Source organism: Amyelois transitella, chromosome 17 (genome assembly GCF_032362555.1).
Source record: "Amyelois transitella isolate CPQ chromosome 17, ilAmyTran1.1, whole genome shotgun sequence".
NCBI lineage: Eukaryota > Metazoa > Arthropoda > Insecta > Lepidoptera > Pyralidae > Amyelois > Amyelois transitella.
The window spans coordinates 1,393,500-1,408,368 of record NC_083520.1 but is presented as its reverse complement, the minus strand read 5'-3'; the positions used below and the strand labels follow the sequence as shown (position 1 = coordinate 1,408,368).

The window sequence follows — 14,869 nt, the reverse complement described above, 5'->3', positions numbered from 1 at the left end:
GGGCGGAGCCCCGGGCGAATGCTATAAATCTAAACACCGCATTGAGAAGCTTCTTACAAGTGTTTGATAATATCAGTAAGTCGTCAAGGTAAACAAAAACTGTGAAGTCTCACAAATTCAATAAACAAAATTAATATCATCAGTATTTATACTATATGATATTAGAAACTCAAAAATCAGTTTAATACATTTTTGTAAAGTAAGACGGACTTTTATTTTTGATGTATTGGACATACTTTGTATCAACTTTCATGAGATAATAACCTCTTCTTAGATCAATAGTGGAGAAACAAAGGGGAACAAACCATATAATAATGGGAATATAATTAGTGTGGTTTGGCATTAGACATATAGAATTTGTTGCTGCTATATTTTTTTTGCACAAATCGGTTATGTAGATCAAAGGGATTTTCAAATTCATTGGATCCTCTGAACTGAACTTGAAATAATCTTTCTTTCTTTCATTAGCATCTCTTAGATTCCATTAGAAACTGTATATCAATATTGACTAACCACCGTGCCCACAGGACTCCCCCGCCGCGGAGACGCCCCGCCAACTCACCAAATTCTCATCGCTCGGCGAGTTCCAACAGAAGGAGTCGCAGTACTGTCGTTTCTCCGGCTACGAGCTGCACTACGCGCTGTACAACAAGTTCCCGAGCTGAGGCGCGCCCCCCGGCCGGCGCGCGCGGCCGCCGCCCCCCGCCGCGCGCCCCCCGCCCGCCCCGCGCCCCCCGCGCCGCCCCCCGCGCCGCGCGCTCGCCGACGTGCTGGCGGACAGCGTGGCGCGGCGCGCCGTGAGCCTGGCGCGCGGGCTGCTGGCGTGCCCGTGCGCGCGCGCGTGACGCGAGCGGCGCGCGCGCTCGCGGCCGCGGCAACGCGCCAAGCTACGCTCTGACGCGCTGTAATCACTTAGGGCTTCGGATCTTTGATGAGTTGCACTGAACGGTTCGGACTTGATGGGTTACCGTTGACTTATCGGGCTTCGAATGTGTCGAGGAGTGTTCAACTCGTCATTAACTCGGACGTCTGATGAGCTCATTTTGCGATTTGATGCACTTAACCCGTTCCCAATCTTGTAAGAAATATAAAATAATACGAAAGTATAGAATCATCATGCGTTAACTAATCAATCTTCAAAATGGGTTTTTAAACTTAGTGTATCAGAAGTTTAGTGAGTTCATTTTGTGATCCAATGTACTTAAACCCGTTGCGAATCTGATTAAAACCCATAGGGCTTCGGGCGATTAACGGGTTTATTGCAGCATACGTTATTAAGTTAGGGTTACCATGAATACTTGCTTATTAAAGAAAACAGCAATTTGATCGAGAAAGTTTTGTAATAATTCTATGTCGATTAATATTACTATGACAAATAATTCCCTTGACAAATTTATAGAATTATCACTAAACTTTCTCTTTAGATCTATATTTGACAAATAATACTATTCATTACAAAAATTCGTAAACACATAATATGCCTTAAAACTGATCATTCTAAGTTCATAACTCATCATCACATACATTTAAAATGGTAACCCTCAACATTAGAGTTTGACGTCAAACTTAAGGCCTCTGAGCCTTAACTGAATTGAAATTAAAACTTCAATATCAGAAAATGATTTATTTCGTCGGTAACTTCGATCGGCGATACATCTTAGGCTCTCCGGCACCCAGTAGATTTTACCGCGATGTAGCTAAATTAATGCTTATAGCTTCGGCGTCGGTCTACGAGTGCTTATTCGTTGTTAGAATACTCGATTTTGACGCGATTACTTAACTAGTGGCGCCCCCAATTGGAAATTAGGAAATTATATCTTCGAGATAATGTTTAAAAATTTTCAATAAATTTAATCATGTTTTTATAAGTTAGAGGAAATATGACCGAGGCCTGTAAAGCCAAGAACCATTAATATGTTACTACAACGCCATTTTTTATTTCCTTAGGGGGCACTACTATCTAGTAGGCATTCGCATTGACGAGCTTCTTTATCCTTTGATTGGCTGTTACGTTGTAGACCGATGCCTCTTCCCGCTTCGTTAGAGAATAGACAATATTTTTTCTACTTCTATCTGAATGTACAAACTATTACCTAAATGTAAATAAGACTTAGAGCAGGGTGCCGTAATAATGTGATTTTATTCCATTCCATTCGACGTGATCCTTACGTGATATTATATAGGTAGTGATAGATCGAAGGTGTCAGATTTCAGATTATATTTAACTATTTGTACGTGAATTGTTAGTAGGATTTAGAAATGTAGTTTATATGATGTCTTAGATCGTAGACATCTTAGAGGGGAAGCGGGCAGGCGAGCGGCTTGCGTGTGAAGCGTGCGAGTGTACTGGCATGCGAGTGGAACATGCGGGCGCTTGGGGGACAGTCGAAGACCGCGAACGAGGGCGGATATGTCAGAGATTTTAATCAAATAAAGATTTTTGTCTCAGTAATTTTTGTTTTATTTTAAAATAAGACCTTGTTTACCTGATATAGGTACATATAATTGTAGGTACATAAATAGTTATACACATGCAATATTGTCTAAAAAGTTCATAGTTCAATATAATTTCATAATCAAGAGTTCATAATTCAATATAACTTTTCAATATAACATTTAGCTCTTTATTATCTTTTCACAATTTGCCTCGCCTTGCATTGAATTATTATGGTCCTTCTAACTGCAGCACCACTAAAATGGACGACAATATACAAAATGGCGGCTTGTCAATCACTGGTTTATCTTACAAGGTGGTACGTATCCACCTATCTGCTTGCCGAGGTAGTCTGCCACTGCTAGACATAATGACTCTTGCTTCGGAGCCGCTACCACTTGGATGCCTAGTGGAATGCCATCCTTATTCAGACCGAGTGGTACCTGGGAAAAGTTATAAATTGTAAGGTCATCTTTCTTTTGATGAATAATACTGATTACGCGGTTCTATATTGGGTAAGTTAGGTTTTCTTACGAAATAACTCCCGTCTGACCTCCGCAACTCTGGCAGGGGAAAGTAAACCCTAATTGCATTATAATTATGTTAATGAAACCACTATCATCATATCGATATTATAGATAAACTCTTTGTGGCGACATCTCTACGCCACAAGTCACTACAGCCAATCCACGACGCTATCAAGCAATAACAGCGAAAAGTCTACATCGCGCAAGCAAAGATTTCACGGATTTGAGCATATATACAACCGACACAATATCTTCCCTTTGTGGCATCATCGATCCTGCTACATCTTTATTGCAACAACAAGAAAAATGATCTGAACCAAACAAAACAGTCTATAAAATACACTTTCAGCCAACAGGAAATGATATCATGACAGACATTTAAATTTCACTTCAATGTGCAGTTTTATTCACCTGCAAACCATTGGAGCATCGGTTGGTTTACTACTTGTTCTGTGGTGGTTGATGTCAGAGCAGTTTATCCTTGGCTTGTATGCCAGGGTTATTTTGATAAGTAACTAATTCAATGTCGGGATATCAGAGTTGGGCATTCCGAAACAATGGCGGTTCCAGGCACTAGCTAGCATGACACGCGCGACGCCTTATTTTCCCGCGTAAAACTATCGCTGTCCCGTTTCACTTCATAATAAAATGCGAGACAAGGATAGTTTTTTGCGCGGCGTTCTAAATGACAGGGAAGTTAGTGACATGTTACCTGAGCTGAAGGCAGTTGCAGTGCGTTGAAGACGCTCCAGTGGGAGGCCTGGTAGGGTCGCAGCAGCAGGGAGTAGTGGTAGGGAGCCACGTGGGATACGCTGGGGAACAATAACACGCCGTCTGCGCCTAGTGTGCGCTGGAGGATAATTTTTGATTAATATCGGGTCATAGGCTTTTAAACTTGGGATAAAATAAAATAAATAAATATATACGGGACAAATGACACATATTGAGTTAGCCTCGAAGTAAGTTCGAGACTTGTGTTACGAGATACTAACTCAACGATACTATATTTTATAATAAATACTTAGATAGATAAACATCCAAGACCCAGACCAATCAGAGAAAGTTCGTTCCTCATCATGCCCTGACCGGGATTCGAACCCGGGACCTCCGGTGTCACAGACAAGCGTATTACCGCTGCGCCACGGAGGCCGTCAAAATTGTGGGATTCTTCTTTTGGGCGATGGGCTAGCAACCTGTCACTATTTGAATCTCAATTCTATCATCAATACAAAAAGCTGAACGTGGCCTATCAGTCTTTTCAAAACTGTTGGATTTGTCTACCCTGCAAGGGATATAGACGTGACAATAGTATGTAGGTATGTATGTATTGGGATTCATTTGATAAACAGATGTGACCAGTTCGTCCTATTTATCACGACTTAATATTTTCATATGTAATTCAAAACTTTCAAAAAAAATTGCTAAATTCAAACAAAAGCCATTCTGGTGTGCGAAGTTAGTGAGGTTCTTTTCAGTAATCCACGGTATTTAGTAGAAAATGTTTAAAAAATCGTACCACTATATCATTCTTCGTGTCGCTTGTCATCGATTCTGCCCACTTCGCGTCCGCCACCGGCATTATTTGATCATCCAGTACTTTCAAAATGGCAGAGATCGTGTGCTCAGATTGTCCTACAAGCTGTAAAATTATTCATATTATTTCATTGTAAGCTGTAATTCAAAGATGTAGATGTAAAGTATCTTAAGCAATTTTTCCTTTTTTTATCCCATCACCTTTTCTTTTACTTATAAAACAACCCAGTAAGCCATCCAATGTATGAAAAGACAATGAATTTTTCAATCATTCCATCCATCCATTTTCAAGTGTAGTTAAATTTTTCTTCAAATTTTTTACAATATTTTTGAGACAGTCACTTAAGATTTAGATGCAAGTTTCCGTTATGGGATAGCTGTACAAATTCCCTTTTTATTGGTGCGGTCTATTCCACTAGTCCCATTTAGTTGTCTCATGACAAATGAAACGGATTTTGTCATGAGACTAGTGACACTAACGAAATTGTCTCACTTGTCTCTCAATGGGACCTAGTGGAATACATGGAATATTTTACTGCCAAAAGTCTTATTTCCATTATGTGACTAAGTTGTCACATAATGGTAATAAGACTTTTGGCAGTAACTAGGGTTATACACGGAATATTTTTATGGTTCACCAGAGCCGTGTAGGTACTTAGGTAAGTACATACTTCCAATAGTTATGTGATCATGTGACAACCTTCTCTCTAATCTTCTTTCATAATCATAACATTCATTTAATCAACAATAATGTATTAAAGGATCTGGCTTCTTTCCTACTTTTCAAGTGGGCAACCAAACTTGTCTTGTGGGGTCAGTCCTTATGATGTCAGCATGTTTTAAAATTCCAACGTGAAACGAAAATTAACGAGATAAATAGTCACCTTCTTAGCCAACTCAACCCATCCATTGGCTTCCTCACGATTGTTCTTGACGAACCATCTGAACTTCTCTGGTTCCTTCGTCATCCAGTACTTCCATAGTGTGAACATGTGGTTGAAACCCTCGTGGTAGTATTGTTTGGGTGGGTGTGAAGATACATCCGATAGTGTGGTTATGGCCCTGGAAAATATAGTACTTATTAGTAGCGTATTTAGGTGAGTAAGGTACATGCCTGGACAAAACTAAATTAGGCCTACACAAAATTTAAGTTTTTATAATTACAAATAATACTTACTATTTAAAAAAAATATCAGTAATATGTAAGTATACACAAATCTTTATTTAATATCCTACTAATATAAATGCGCAAGTTTGTGAGTATGTCAGGATGTCAGTATGGATGTTTGTTACTCTTTCACGCAAAAACTATAATATTATTCTCTCTTTAATATTTAGTACTTTTAAGGTTTGTAAAATTATTTTGGTTCATAAATACAGGTAAGTAAAAAGATATGAAAGCTCATTATAATGTTGTGACATGAAGCTTCTTCATTATCATAGCCGTCAACCTGACCCGACAACACCCATCCAAGGTAAGTATCCTGTGCAATAATCAAATCATTAGGACTTTTAATCAATTCCTTTTTCAGGATAGCGCAACCAACACCTCGGAGCCTAAGAGAACATCAATTCTATTAGGCGAATTATACTGCGGATCAGCCAAACTGATGCGGCCAAGTTCAGTCCATCTGGGTGGAGTGAACTTCCTTTGTGGTATGTAGTCACCGTTTGAAGGACGTGAGCCTTCACTTGCAACTTAAAGGTTAGGTCACAGAGTGACTGAATCTTGACCTTAACCACATATTTTGAGGTTAAGCCACTCTGACCACCACCCAATCCTGAAATACTAGTTATCTCAGCAACTTTATTCAACCGTAATAACTGTACGGCTGCTTCCGATATAAAAGATGCTCGTGATCCTTGATCCAGCAGAGCTCTTAATATCAGAGGAGAACCATTTCTTGCCTTAGCCTTTACCAAGGCTGTAGCTAATAAGGTTTGGCTTGAAACCTTTCCTGTCACAAAATGGCTTGTAATGCTTGTGGTCTGGTTATAAAACCAAAGCCAAAGCTTTCCAGTATGATTAGTGATAAGACAGACAGCGATAGGACTAGGGCGTACCCCCGAGGCGACGCGCAGACGCAGCACCCGGTCTGTGGGAAATGGATCAGGGTTGTTGCATCAAGGACGGGTGCGACATAAGAAGCGATGAATGGACGGCGTAAAGGATAGTATGAGGAGAAAGGGAGTGACCAGTGAGATGGCAATTGACAGAAGTACCTAATTGGAAAAAACTAATATACTGTGCCGACCCCACGTAGAAAGTGGGAAAAGGTAACGACGAAGAAGATACAGGTAAGTACTTACATATAATCACGTATGTATAGACATACATACATATAATCACGTCTATATCCCTTGCGGGGTAGACAGAGCCAACAGTCTTGAAAAGACTGATAGGCCACGTTCAGCAATTTTGCTTTAAGATAGAATTGAGATTCAAATAGTGACAGGTTGCTAGCCCATCGCTTAAAAGAAGAATCCCAAGTATATAAGCCTACCCCTTAGTCGCCTTTTACGACATCCATGGGAGAGAGATTATACTGATACTTACACTATGTTGCTATTAAACTTACTTTTTCATGGTCTGCCTCAATTCTGCGCTGATGGGGCTCACAAGTGGATCTTGGGTCGACTCAACATAATAAACTTTGATGTTCTGTAATAATAATAAACAATTAAACAGTTTACTGAATTACACTCTAACTCACAGACATTCTACAACCTATAGCCTAGAGGGTAGCCATTTTCTTAGAGTTATAAACAGAAATGTAGTGAAAATCAACCAAAATCGTAGTATTCAGACTACGATACCAGAATTTCTAAAGTGTTTGTCGGCCGTTATTTTGAACTCAAGTTAATTTAAGAAGATAAATATTCTTGAATTAGCTATGCCCGCGACTTAGTCTGCGTGGAATACTTAGTTAATTTGGGTATCATTGAAACCCTCAAGCATGAATAAGTTTCCCCGTTTTTTCACATATTCCATTATTTCTTCGCTCCTTATAGTTGCAGCGTGATGTTATATAGCCTAAAGCCTTCCTCGATAAATGGTCTATTCAAGGTAAAAAGAATTTTTCAATTCAAACCAGTAGGTACTTCCTGAGATTAGCGCGTTCAAACAAACCAACAAACTCTTCAGCTTTATAATATTAGTATAGATTTCGAATAAGACACCTTGAGGTCTACTCGTCTATCAAGACTAGTTTTTTCCGTCTCATCGCTAGCGACGATTTCGTACAGCGGCGCTAGGTCCTCGCTAAGTTTGAAAGATAATCATTTAAATTTGGTTAAAGTATGTAACCAATTATGCCCATAGGTACATACATACATACATATGGTCACGTCTATATCCCTTGCGGGTTAGACAGAGCCAACAGTCTTGAAAAGACTAAATGGCCCCATTCAGCTATCTGGCTTAATGATAAAATAGTGAGAGGTTGCTAGCCCATCGCCTAAAAAAAAGAATCCCAAGTTTATGGGCCTATTCCCTTAATCGCCTTTTACGACATCCATGGGAAAGAGATGGAGTGGTCCTATTCTTTTTTTTTAAGTGCCCATTTACACTTGTTTTTGACATTGTTTTAAAATTAGGTAGGTACCTTGACATCGACACGTCTATCAAGATTCAGTTCCCTGGCCTTGTCGCCAGCCACGATTTTGGTCAACGGCGCCAGATCCTCACAATGTTTGGAGACGAAGCCGATCGCGCCCATAGTGGGTTCCTTCCCAGTTCTCATGGCCAGTCCTGGAAAACGGCAATAAATGATTTCAGACATACCGTTGGGGATGACCAAGAATTTTATAGATAGCTATTTAGGGGCATCTTTGGAAACAATATACACATACCTTACCTTAACAGCCTTTACAAGTCCACATCTGGACTAATGCCTCCCCAGAAATGTAGGCATTCATACATACAAACAAGTATTCACGTCTTTATCCCTTACGTGGTAGACAGAGACTAGAGTCTTATTTTTTTCAGTTTTTTTTTTCTATTAGTGTATTTCCCCAATTGTCTTTTTTATGATTATGTGTCTCAGTTAAAATTTCAGTATAAATATAGGCATAATATGATATGTAATATATATATCTAATATCTATTAATCAATAGTATAGGCTTGTGGTGTTTGTGCAGAAATCAAACAAACGTTCCTTATAGTTTTGTCTTTATTCTTGTATCAATTTATTCAGCTTAAAAACAGCACGTATTTTAATCTATCTAATAAATTTAAACGACCAATTCTTATATATAATCAGGATCTCGGAAACGGCTCCAACGATTTTCATGAAAGTTACAGATTAGGGGCTTTTCAGCTCAAGGAATCGATTTATCAAGGTCCTAGGTTCGAGAAAAGCTCGGTTCCCAAGAATATAAACATTTTAAAAACCGCGTTTTAAGAAACTATATCAGCGGCATCTCTGGTAGCTCGGTCAACCGGGTACTACAATATTATTGACGTATAAACATGGTTGGTAAGGTCGGTAACTAAGGAGCTCTATGAGTAGAGTAATGAGTTTTCACATCAGGTACTTACCTTTCGAAAGGTCGGAGTGGGAAGACCTAGACGAACGTATCTTGATCAAACTAAGGACGTCCTGGTAAAGGGTCAGGTCAAAAGTACCCGAAACCACCGAGCTTGCATGAAGAGAGTTATGAATTTGGATGAAGCGAAGGAAATATGCAGAGATCGTGGCAAGTGGAAAGAGGTAGTCTCTGCCTACCCCTCCGGGAAAAAGGCGTGATTTTATGTAGGTATGTATGTATGTACTTACCTTTCAAATTGGTGTGACCCGCGGTGGGGTTCAGCGCGTACAAGCCACAGTACATCGCAGGCATACGGGTTGAACCGCCGAGGTCAGAACCTGTAAGTTTACACTGTATAGGTAAGCGTACATACATACATAACTTCGTCTTTATCCTCGACAGGGTAGACAGTTTTCCAATTTATTGTAAAGAAAGAAGAAAGAAACTACATAACTACGTCTTTATCCTCGACAGGGTAGACAGTTTTCCAATTTATTGTAAAGAAAGAAGAAAGAAAGAAACTACATAATCACGTCTTTACCTCGACAGAGTAGACAGTTTTCCAATTTATTGTAAAGAAGGAAGAAAGAAAGAAACTACATAATCACGTCTTTATCCTCGACAGGGTAGACAGTTTTCCAATTCATTGCCTCATAAGTACATACATATAATCACGCTAATAGCCCTTGCGGGGCAGACAGAACCAACAGTCAGTCGAAACGACTGAAAGGTTTAGCTGTAATGGCTTAATGATGGAATTAAGATTAAAATACCTAGTGACGAATTTCCAGCCCATCGCTTAAAAGAAGAATCACAAGTTTTTAAGACTTCCTACCCGCCAGTCTTTTCAAGACTGTTGGCTTTGTCTACCCCGCAAGCGATATAGACGTGATTATATGTATGTATGTATCTATCTAATTAAATCTATATTATAGATCGTTTAACATATTAATTGTAAACATTAAACGTCTACCGATTAATTTTGTAAATAAAACGTCAAAATATATAAATAGTAAGTGACTTGCTAAGCCATTTTAAATAACAAACAAATCAAAGGTTAAATTTGACTAAATAAACTTGTTTGCGAATATAACAATACCTATTCATGGTATAATGACTGCTATATTTATATGAGACTAGCGATCCGTCCTGGTTTCGCACGGGTAACATACATATAGTCACGTCTATAGCCCTTGCGGGGTAGATAGAGCCGACAGTCTTGAAAAGACTGATAGGCCACGTTCAGCTTTTGGCTTGATGATAGAATTAAGATTAAAATAGTGAATGTTTATATGTCAGTCAGGTTTATACACAAAGCGATTTCCGTCAGACCTCCGCAACCTTTGCAGAGAAACTTAACCCGTACTGGATCATGGTAAAAGTTGTACCAGATGAATGTGCTCTTCCCTTATTTGCCTTTTACGACATTAGAATAAAATAGATTTATTTTCAAAATTAGATACAAGGTATCACTTATTGACGTCACATCACTTAAATCTTATTATAACTACTACCGCTTCCAAAGCGCATGTGTAGAAGAAGCGGCGGAACAAACTACACTGCAGCATTTTCATCGGACGTCAATATACTGTCATTGAATGCCAAAGAAATGTCTTTACTATTAAAGTGTATGTATGCGTATGTACATAAGTGTAGTTAATCATAAACGCATAACTAAGTACCTAAGGCTAGGCTGAGTATAAAACGTACTAACATAGAGATATGGGCGAGCCTAGGGCCGCGCATAGGGCTCCCTCGCCGCCGCTGGAGCCCCCGGTGGTCCTACCAGTGTGGTACGGGTTCTTGGTCTGACCGTACAACATGTTACGGGATTCTTGCCTGAAAGATACCATACAAACATACAATCATGTCTCTTATATCTAGAAGACAGAGCCAACAGTCTTGAAAATACTGAAAGGCCAGCAATGAAACAATGATGCAAGCATGGATGGAATTGTAATGATTGGAAAGGTACCAAGAGTATCTTGACTGCCCCATAAAAATATGGCGTAGTAGGAGGTCTGTCTGTAGTAAATGCTTTTTGATGTAGGGTAGAATTAAACATTAGGGTAAGAACATACATACATACATAATTATGGTCACGGAGCCAACAGCCTTGGAAAGCCTGAATTGAATGGCCACGTTCAGCTATTTAGCTTAATGATAGAATTGAGATTCAAATAGTGACAAGTTGCTAAACCATCGCCTAAAAAGAATCCCACGTTTGTTAGCCTATCCCTTAGTCGCCTTTTAAGACATCCATGGGAAAGAGATGGAGTGGTCCTATTCTTATATTGGGTAAGAACATTGAAACAAAACCCGTGGCCATTACGATTCACGCCACGCTGCATATATGAAGGTAAAAATATAAATTTAAATAGAACGATATAGCAAATCAAATTTTAATATATTGAATATAAATACATAACGTTTTGTGAAAAAAGCAAGAAAGAAGAGTACCACTCCATCTCTTTCCCATGGATGTCATTAAAGGCGACTAAGGGAGGACTAAGTTTTTCTTTTAGGCGACGGGCTAGCAACCTGTCATAAGTACATAAGTAATCTAGGGCTGCACTAAGAGAGGATTCCCCGATATTCCCACTAAAATAAAAAAGGCATTATTCTTTTACATGCGGGCAGACTGTCCTTCTATTGTTTGTAAGAGACTGTAATTTAACTACCTTAAGGTTTTAACGCGCACATTGGCGCCCGCCTCCAACACTACATGATAACCACGACCACTCTGTCAAGCGTGACACGACTAAGAAGAAGAAGGTTTTAACAAGATTTTTACCATAGTAGACCTTCAGGCACGTTGGTGACAGCCAATGGTATAGCACCAGCTTGTCGTAAAAGCCGGACACACTCCGAGTCCTCATCAGCGCGTGTGTGACGACGGGAGATCAATCCGATAGTGATCAGCATGCCTTGGACTGCAGTGCATTCCTTCACAGTGAACGGGACGCCTGACATTTTAAAATGGTTACTAAATGTATATTCCAGATTTAAAACTTTCGCGTTGCATTATGGTATTTATAAATACCACGTGCGTGTTACGCACGTATGTAAAGATACGCGTTTAGGTAATACTTGTAGTATTTATAAATAAATATATTCCATTCCTTTAGGTAAATTTTGATTGGTCTTATATGCGTTTAATACTTGTAGTATTTATAAATAAATATATTCAATTCCTTAAGGTGAATTTTGATTGGTCTTTATATTCAATAAAAACTTAACCACGCTCTAAAAAGTATGAAATAAGAAAAAAGTCTTCGTTGAAATTATTATGCAGGTACAAACTATTTAACACTTACCAACTATGTATTAAACAACTTATTTAGACGTATTTACGATTTAGAAATATTTAATAGTTCAAACCTGTAAGTTGTTTAATTAATACTTATAGTATTTTAGTAGTGGGTATTAGTTTTTACACTTTATTTTTAAATATAAACGGTCGCTTGTTTTTAACATCGAGTTTTAATATAAAATAAATGTGCTAATTATTTTAATTTTGATTAAAACTACCTAGGTAATCGAACCCACAAAGCATATCCGTAGTGGGTATAATTGCACGCGTGTCCTATTTCTGATATTTATTTAATTAAAGATAGATAAAACTAGAGAAAACTATAAACGTTTTTACGTGTCATACGAAATGGTCCGATTGTAATCTCCGTATCAGACTTTGACCACACAAATTGCGCACAAATAGGTATTTCCAATGTGTGGGACAGATTTTTTAAGTAAATTATACATATGACTTACACTGGCCTTCGTAAGTTACGTTTTTATTGAAGCTTGGTATTTACCTGCTTACCTTTATTGGTATAATAAAAAACAATGTCGCAATGTTTAGTTAAAGTACCCACCTATAATTCTATGTTTATTTGTTGTATGTTAGGTATCAGTTCAAGGTTTATTTACTAGGTAGATAAATTCCTTAAACTTTACACAATCATCCAACTTATCTTAATCTTAACTTAGCTGGAAGAGATCCCACAAAGGGCCCGATTAGCCCGCCTTTGAACTGTACTATTGTTTTATATTTGTTATGTGCTCCTATATTGAACAATAAAGCATTTACTTACTTATTTGGCTGAAAAAATATAACTAATTAGTCATAAAATTGATGCAGGAATCGTGGCAAATGGAAAGATGTGCCTTACCGCTAGTTTCTGTTTACCTTTCCTGGAAAGGTGCTATATGTAAGTTTTTACGAGCTAAATCTGATTCTATTATATAAATTATAGGGTCATCTCGATAAGATTTACAAAACATTTACCTAAAAATGGGCGCCCCTCAAAGTAGTCTTTGGGTAGGCCTCCAGCAATTTGCAGGTCAATCTCACGAGCCTCCTTCAGGGCGTCCTCAAAACGTTCGTCAGTGACTGCATTAATGATCGGATTCACCTTAAATAAAATCCATTCTTTAATCAAATCTCGCTCTTATGTTCCGTCTTCGCGGTCATGAAGAATAGAATAGAAAACTACTTAATAACTACTACCGCTTCCAAAGCGCATGTGTAGAAGAAGCGGCGGAACAAACTACACTGCAGCATTTTCATCGGACGTCAATAATGGGGTTAGAACAATTAGTCAATAGTACTAACCGAAGCTTTTACAGCGAGGGAAAACACCGTGAGGAAACCAGCTAATTCAGGCAACTGATTGTGCAACCATGGATCCAATACGGGTTAGGTTTACCCACAAAGGTTGTGGAGGTCAGATGGGAGTCGTTTCGTGTAAAAACCTGACTCGCCCAATCTAGGATACATGGTCAAAGGCATACCCCGGGCTTCTCTCCAGAGTGGTGAGGATGCAACCGGGACTAAAGCCAGGAGGAAGAAGAAAAAAAAACTAACATACTACTAACTTTCGCATTGACAAATATTAGTTGGGATAAATAATGACTTACTATTTTTATCCGTTCAATACAAGCGTTGACCAGCTCCTCAGACTTCAACTCCCTATTTCTAATTTTGGCTGCAAGCGACACAGCACTGTCTGACAGGAATCTGTGCTTCTTTTCCAAATCCGGGATGGGTCGCCGTTTCCCCTCCCAATACAATCCGAACACAAAGTCTATAAACATGTCTATATATGTCCGGATGAACACTATAATTTTGCTTAACGCCATTTTTTGGTTAAATTTATAACAAAAATTTTGATATTTTGTCGTTCAACACTTATTTAGGTACCAATTACTTTACGTACACTTATTTAGGTGTAAAATCTTAGATCACTCAGTTACCAATCAATCACTAAAACTTTTCATTAAATATAATTATATTGGTATTCGACTGCGCCACTCGAAGTAACTTGATAGAATATATTGACGAACGACTGGAATGGGAATTGCTTATTAAAATTGTACGTAAGTAGGTACTTATGTCCGTGTTGATTTCGTTGATTACACAATCACACAATCTGCTAGCTTGGTTGAAATAATGACGATTATTTTATTGTTCACTAGACTAGACAGTTGATAAATACCAATATCGCGTTTTCATGCCATACGGAGTTGACTCAATGGCCACTTTCAGCTGGATAGTTTACAAATGGAATTGGTATTCAGATAGTGAGATGTTGCTAGCCTATCTCCCAATATAAGAATCATTAATTTGTTTGTTACCCATGATTAAATTTTACAATATAAGTAAGGGACGTTAAATGATTAGATACATAATAAAAAATAAACTATCTGAAGTCTCTACCTCATTAATGAGATAATACAAATATGAAAATCTTATTTTTTTTTTCTAGTCAATAGTTTGAGAATGTCCAGCGTATTTACAATGTATATGTCAGTGCCGAAATATTAGGTATATTTACATACATA

General features: G+C 38.4%; 2 protein-coding genes across 2 annotated transcripts in view; one reads left to right on the top strand and one right to left on the bottom strand.

Moving 5' to 3' along the window:
• The window catches only part of LOC106134477 (S-adenosylmethionine decarboxylase proenzyme), a 29,141-nt gene extending 26,689 nt beyond the window's left edge, over positions 1-2,452 (top strand). Inside the window, exon 8 of the mRNA XM_013334543.2 lies at positions 528-2,452. Coding sequence (XP_013189997.1) covers positions 528-665 — 138 coding nt within the window. The 3' untranslated portion in view covers positions 666-2,452. The remainder of the gene's footprint in view (positions 1-527) is intronic.
• A 44-nt stretch (positions 2,453-2,496) lies between these two features.
• On the bottom strand, positions 2,497-14,410 carry LOC106134744 (fatty-acid amide hydrolase 2). The gene is made up of 11 exons (XM_013334874.2): positions 13,946-14,410; positions 13,314-13,440; positions 11,820-11,991; positions 10,740-10,864; positions 9,274-9,363; positions 8,100-8,245; positions 7,074-7,156; positions 5,379-5,556; positions 4,478-4,600; positions 3,674-3,811; positions 2,497-2,877 (listed from the first exon to the last, which is right to left on the bottom strand). Exons 1-11 carry the CDS (start codon positions 14,165-14,167, stop codon positions 2,731-2,733), a joined length of 1,551 nt encoding a protein of 516 aa, XP_013190328.1. The 5' UTR covers positions 14,168-14,410; the 3' UTR covers positions 2,497-2,730.
• Positions 14,411-14,869: the final 459 nt, after the last annotated feature.

What these genes read in the sequence shown, in the direction of transcription:
- LOC106134744 (XM_013334874.2), bottom strand. Translation starts at nt 14,167, where the DNA reads ATGGCGTTAAGCAAAATTATAGTGTTCATCCGGACATATATAGACATG. An exon ending in GTATTGAACGGATAAAAATA is followed by an intron (nt 13,441 to 13,945) that starts GTAAGTCATTAT and finishes ATTTTATTTAAG; the next exon opens with GTGAATCCGATCATTAATGC. An exon ending in ACACGAAGAATGATATAGTG is followed by an intron (nt 3,812 to 4,477) that starts GTACGATTTTTT and finishes ATTATCCTCCAG; the next exon opens with CGCACACTAGGCGCAGACGG.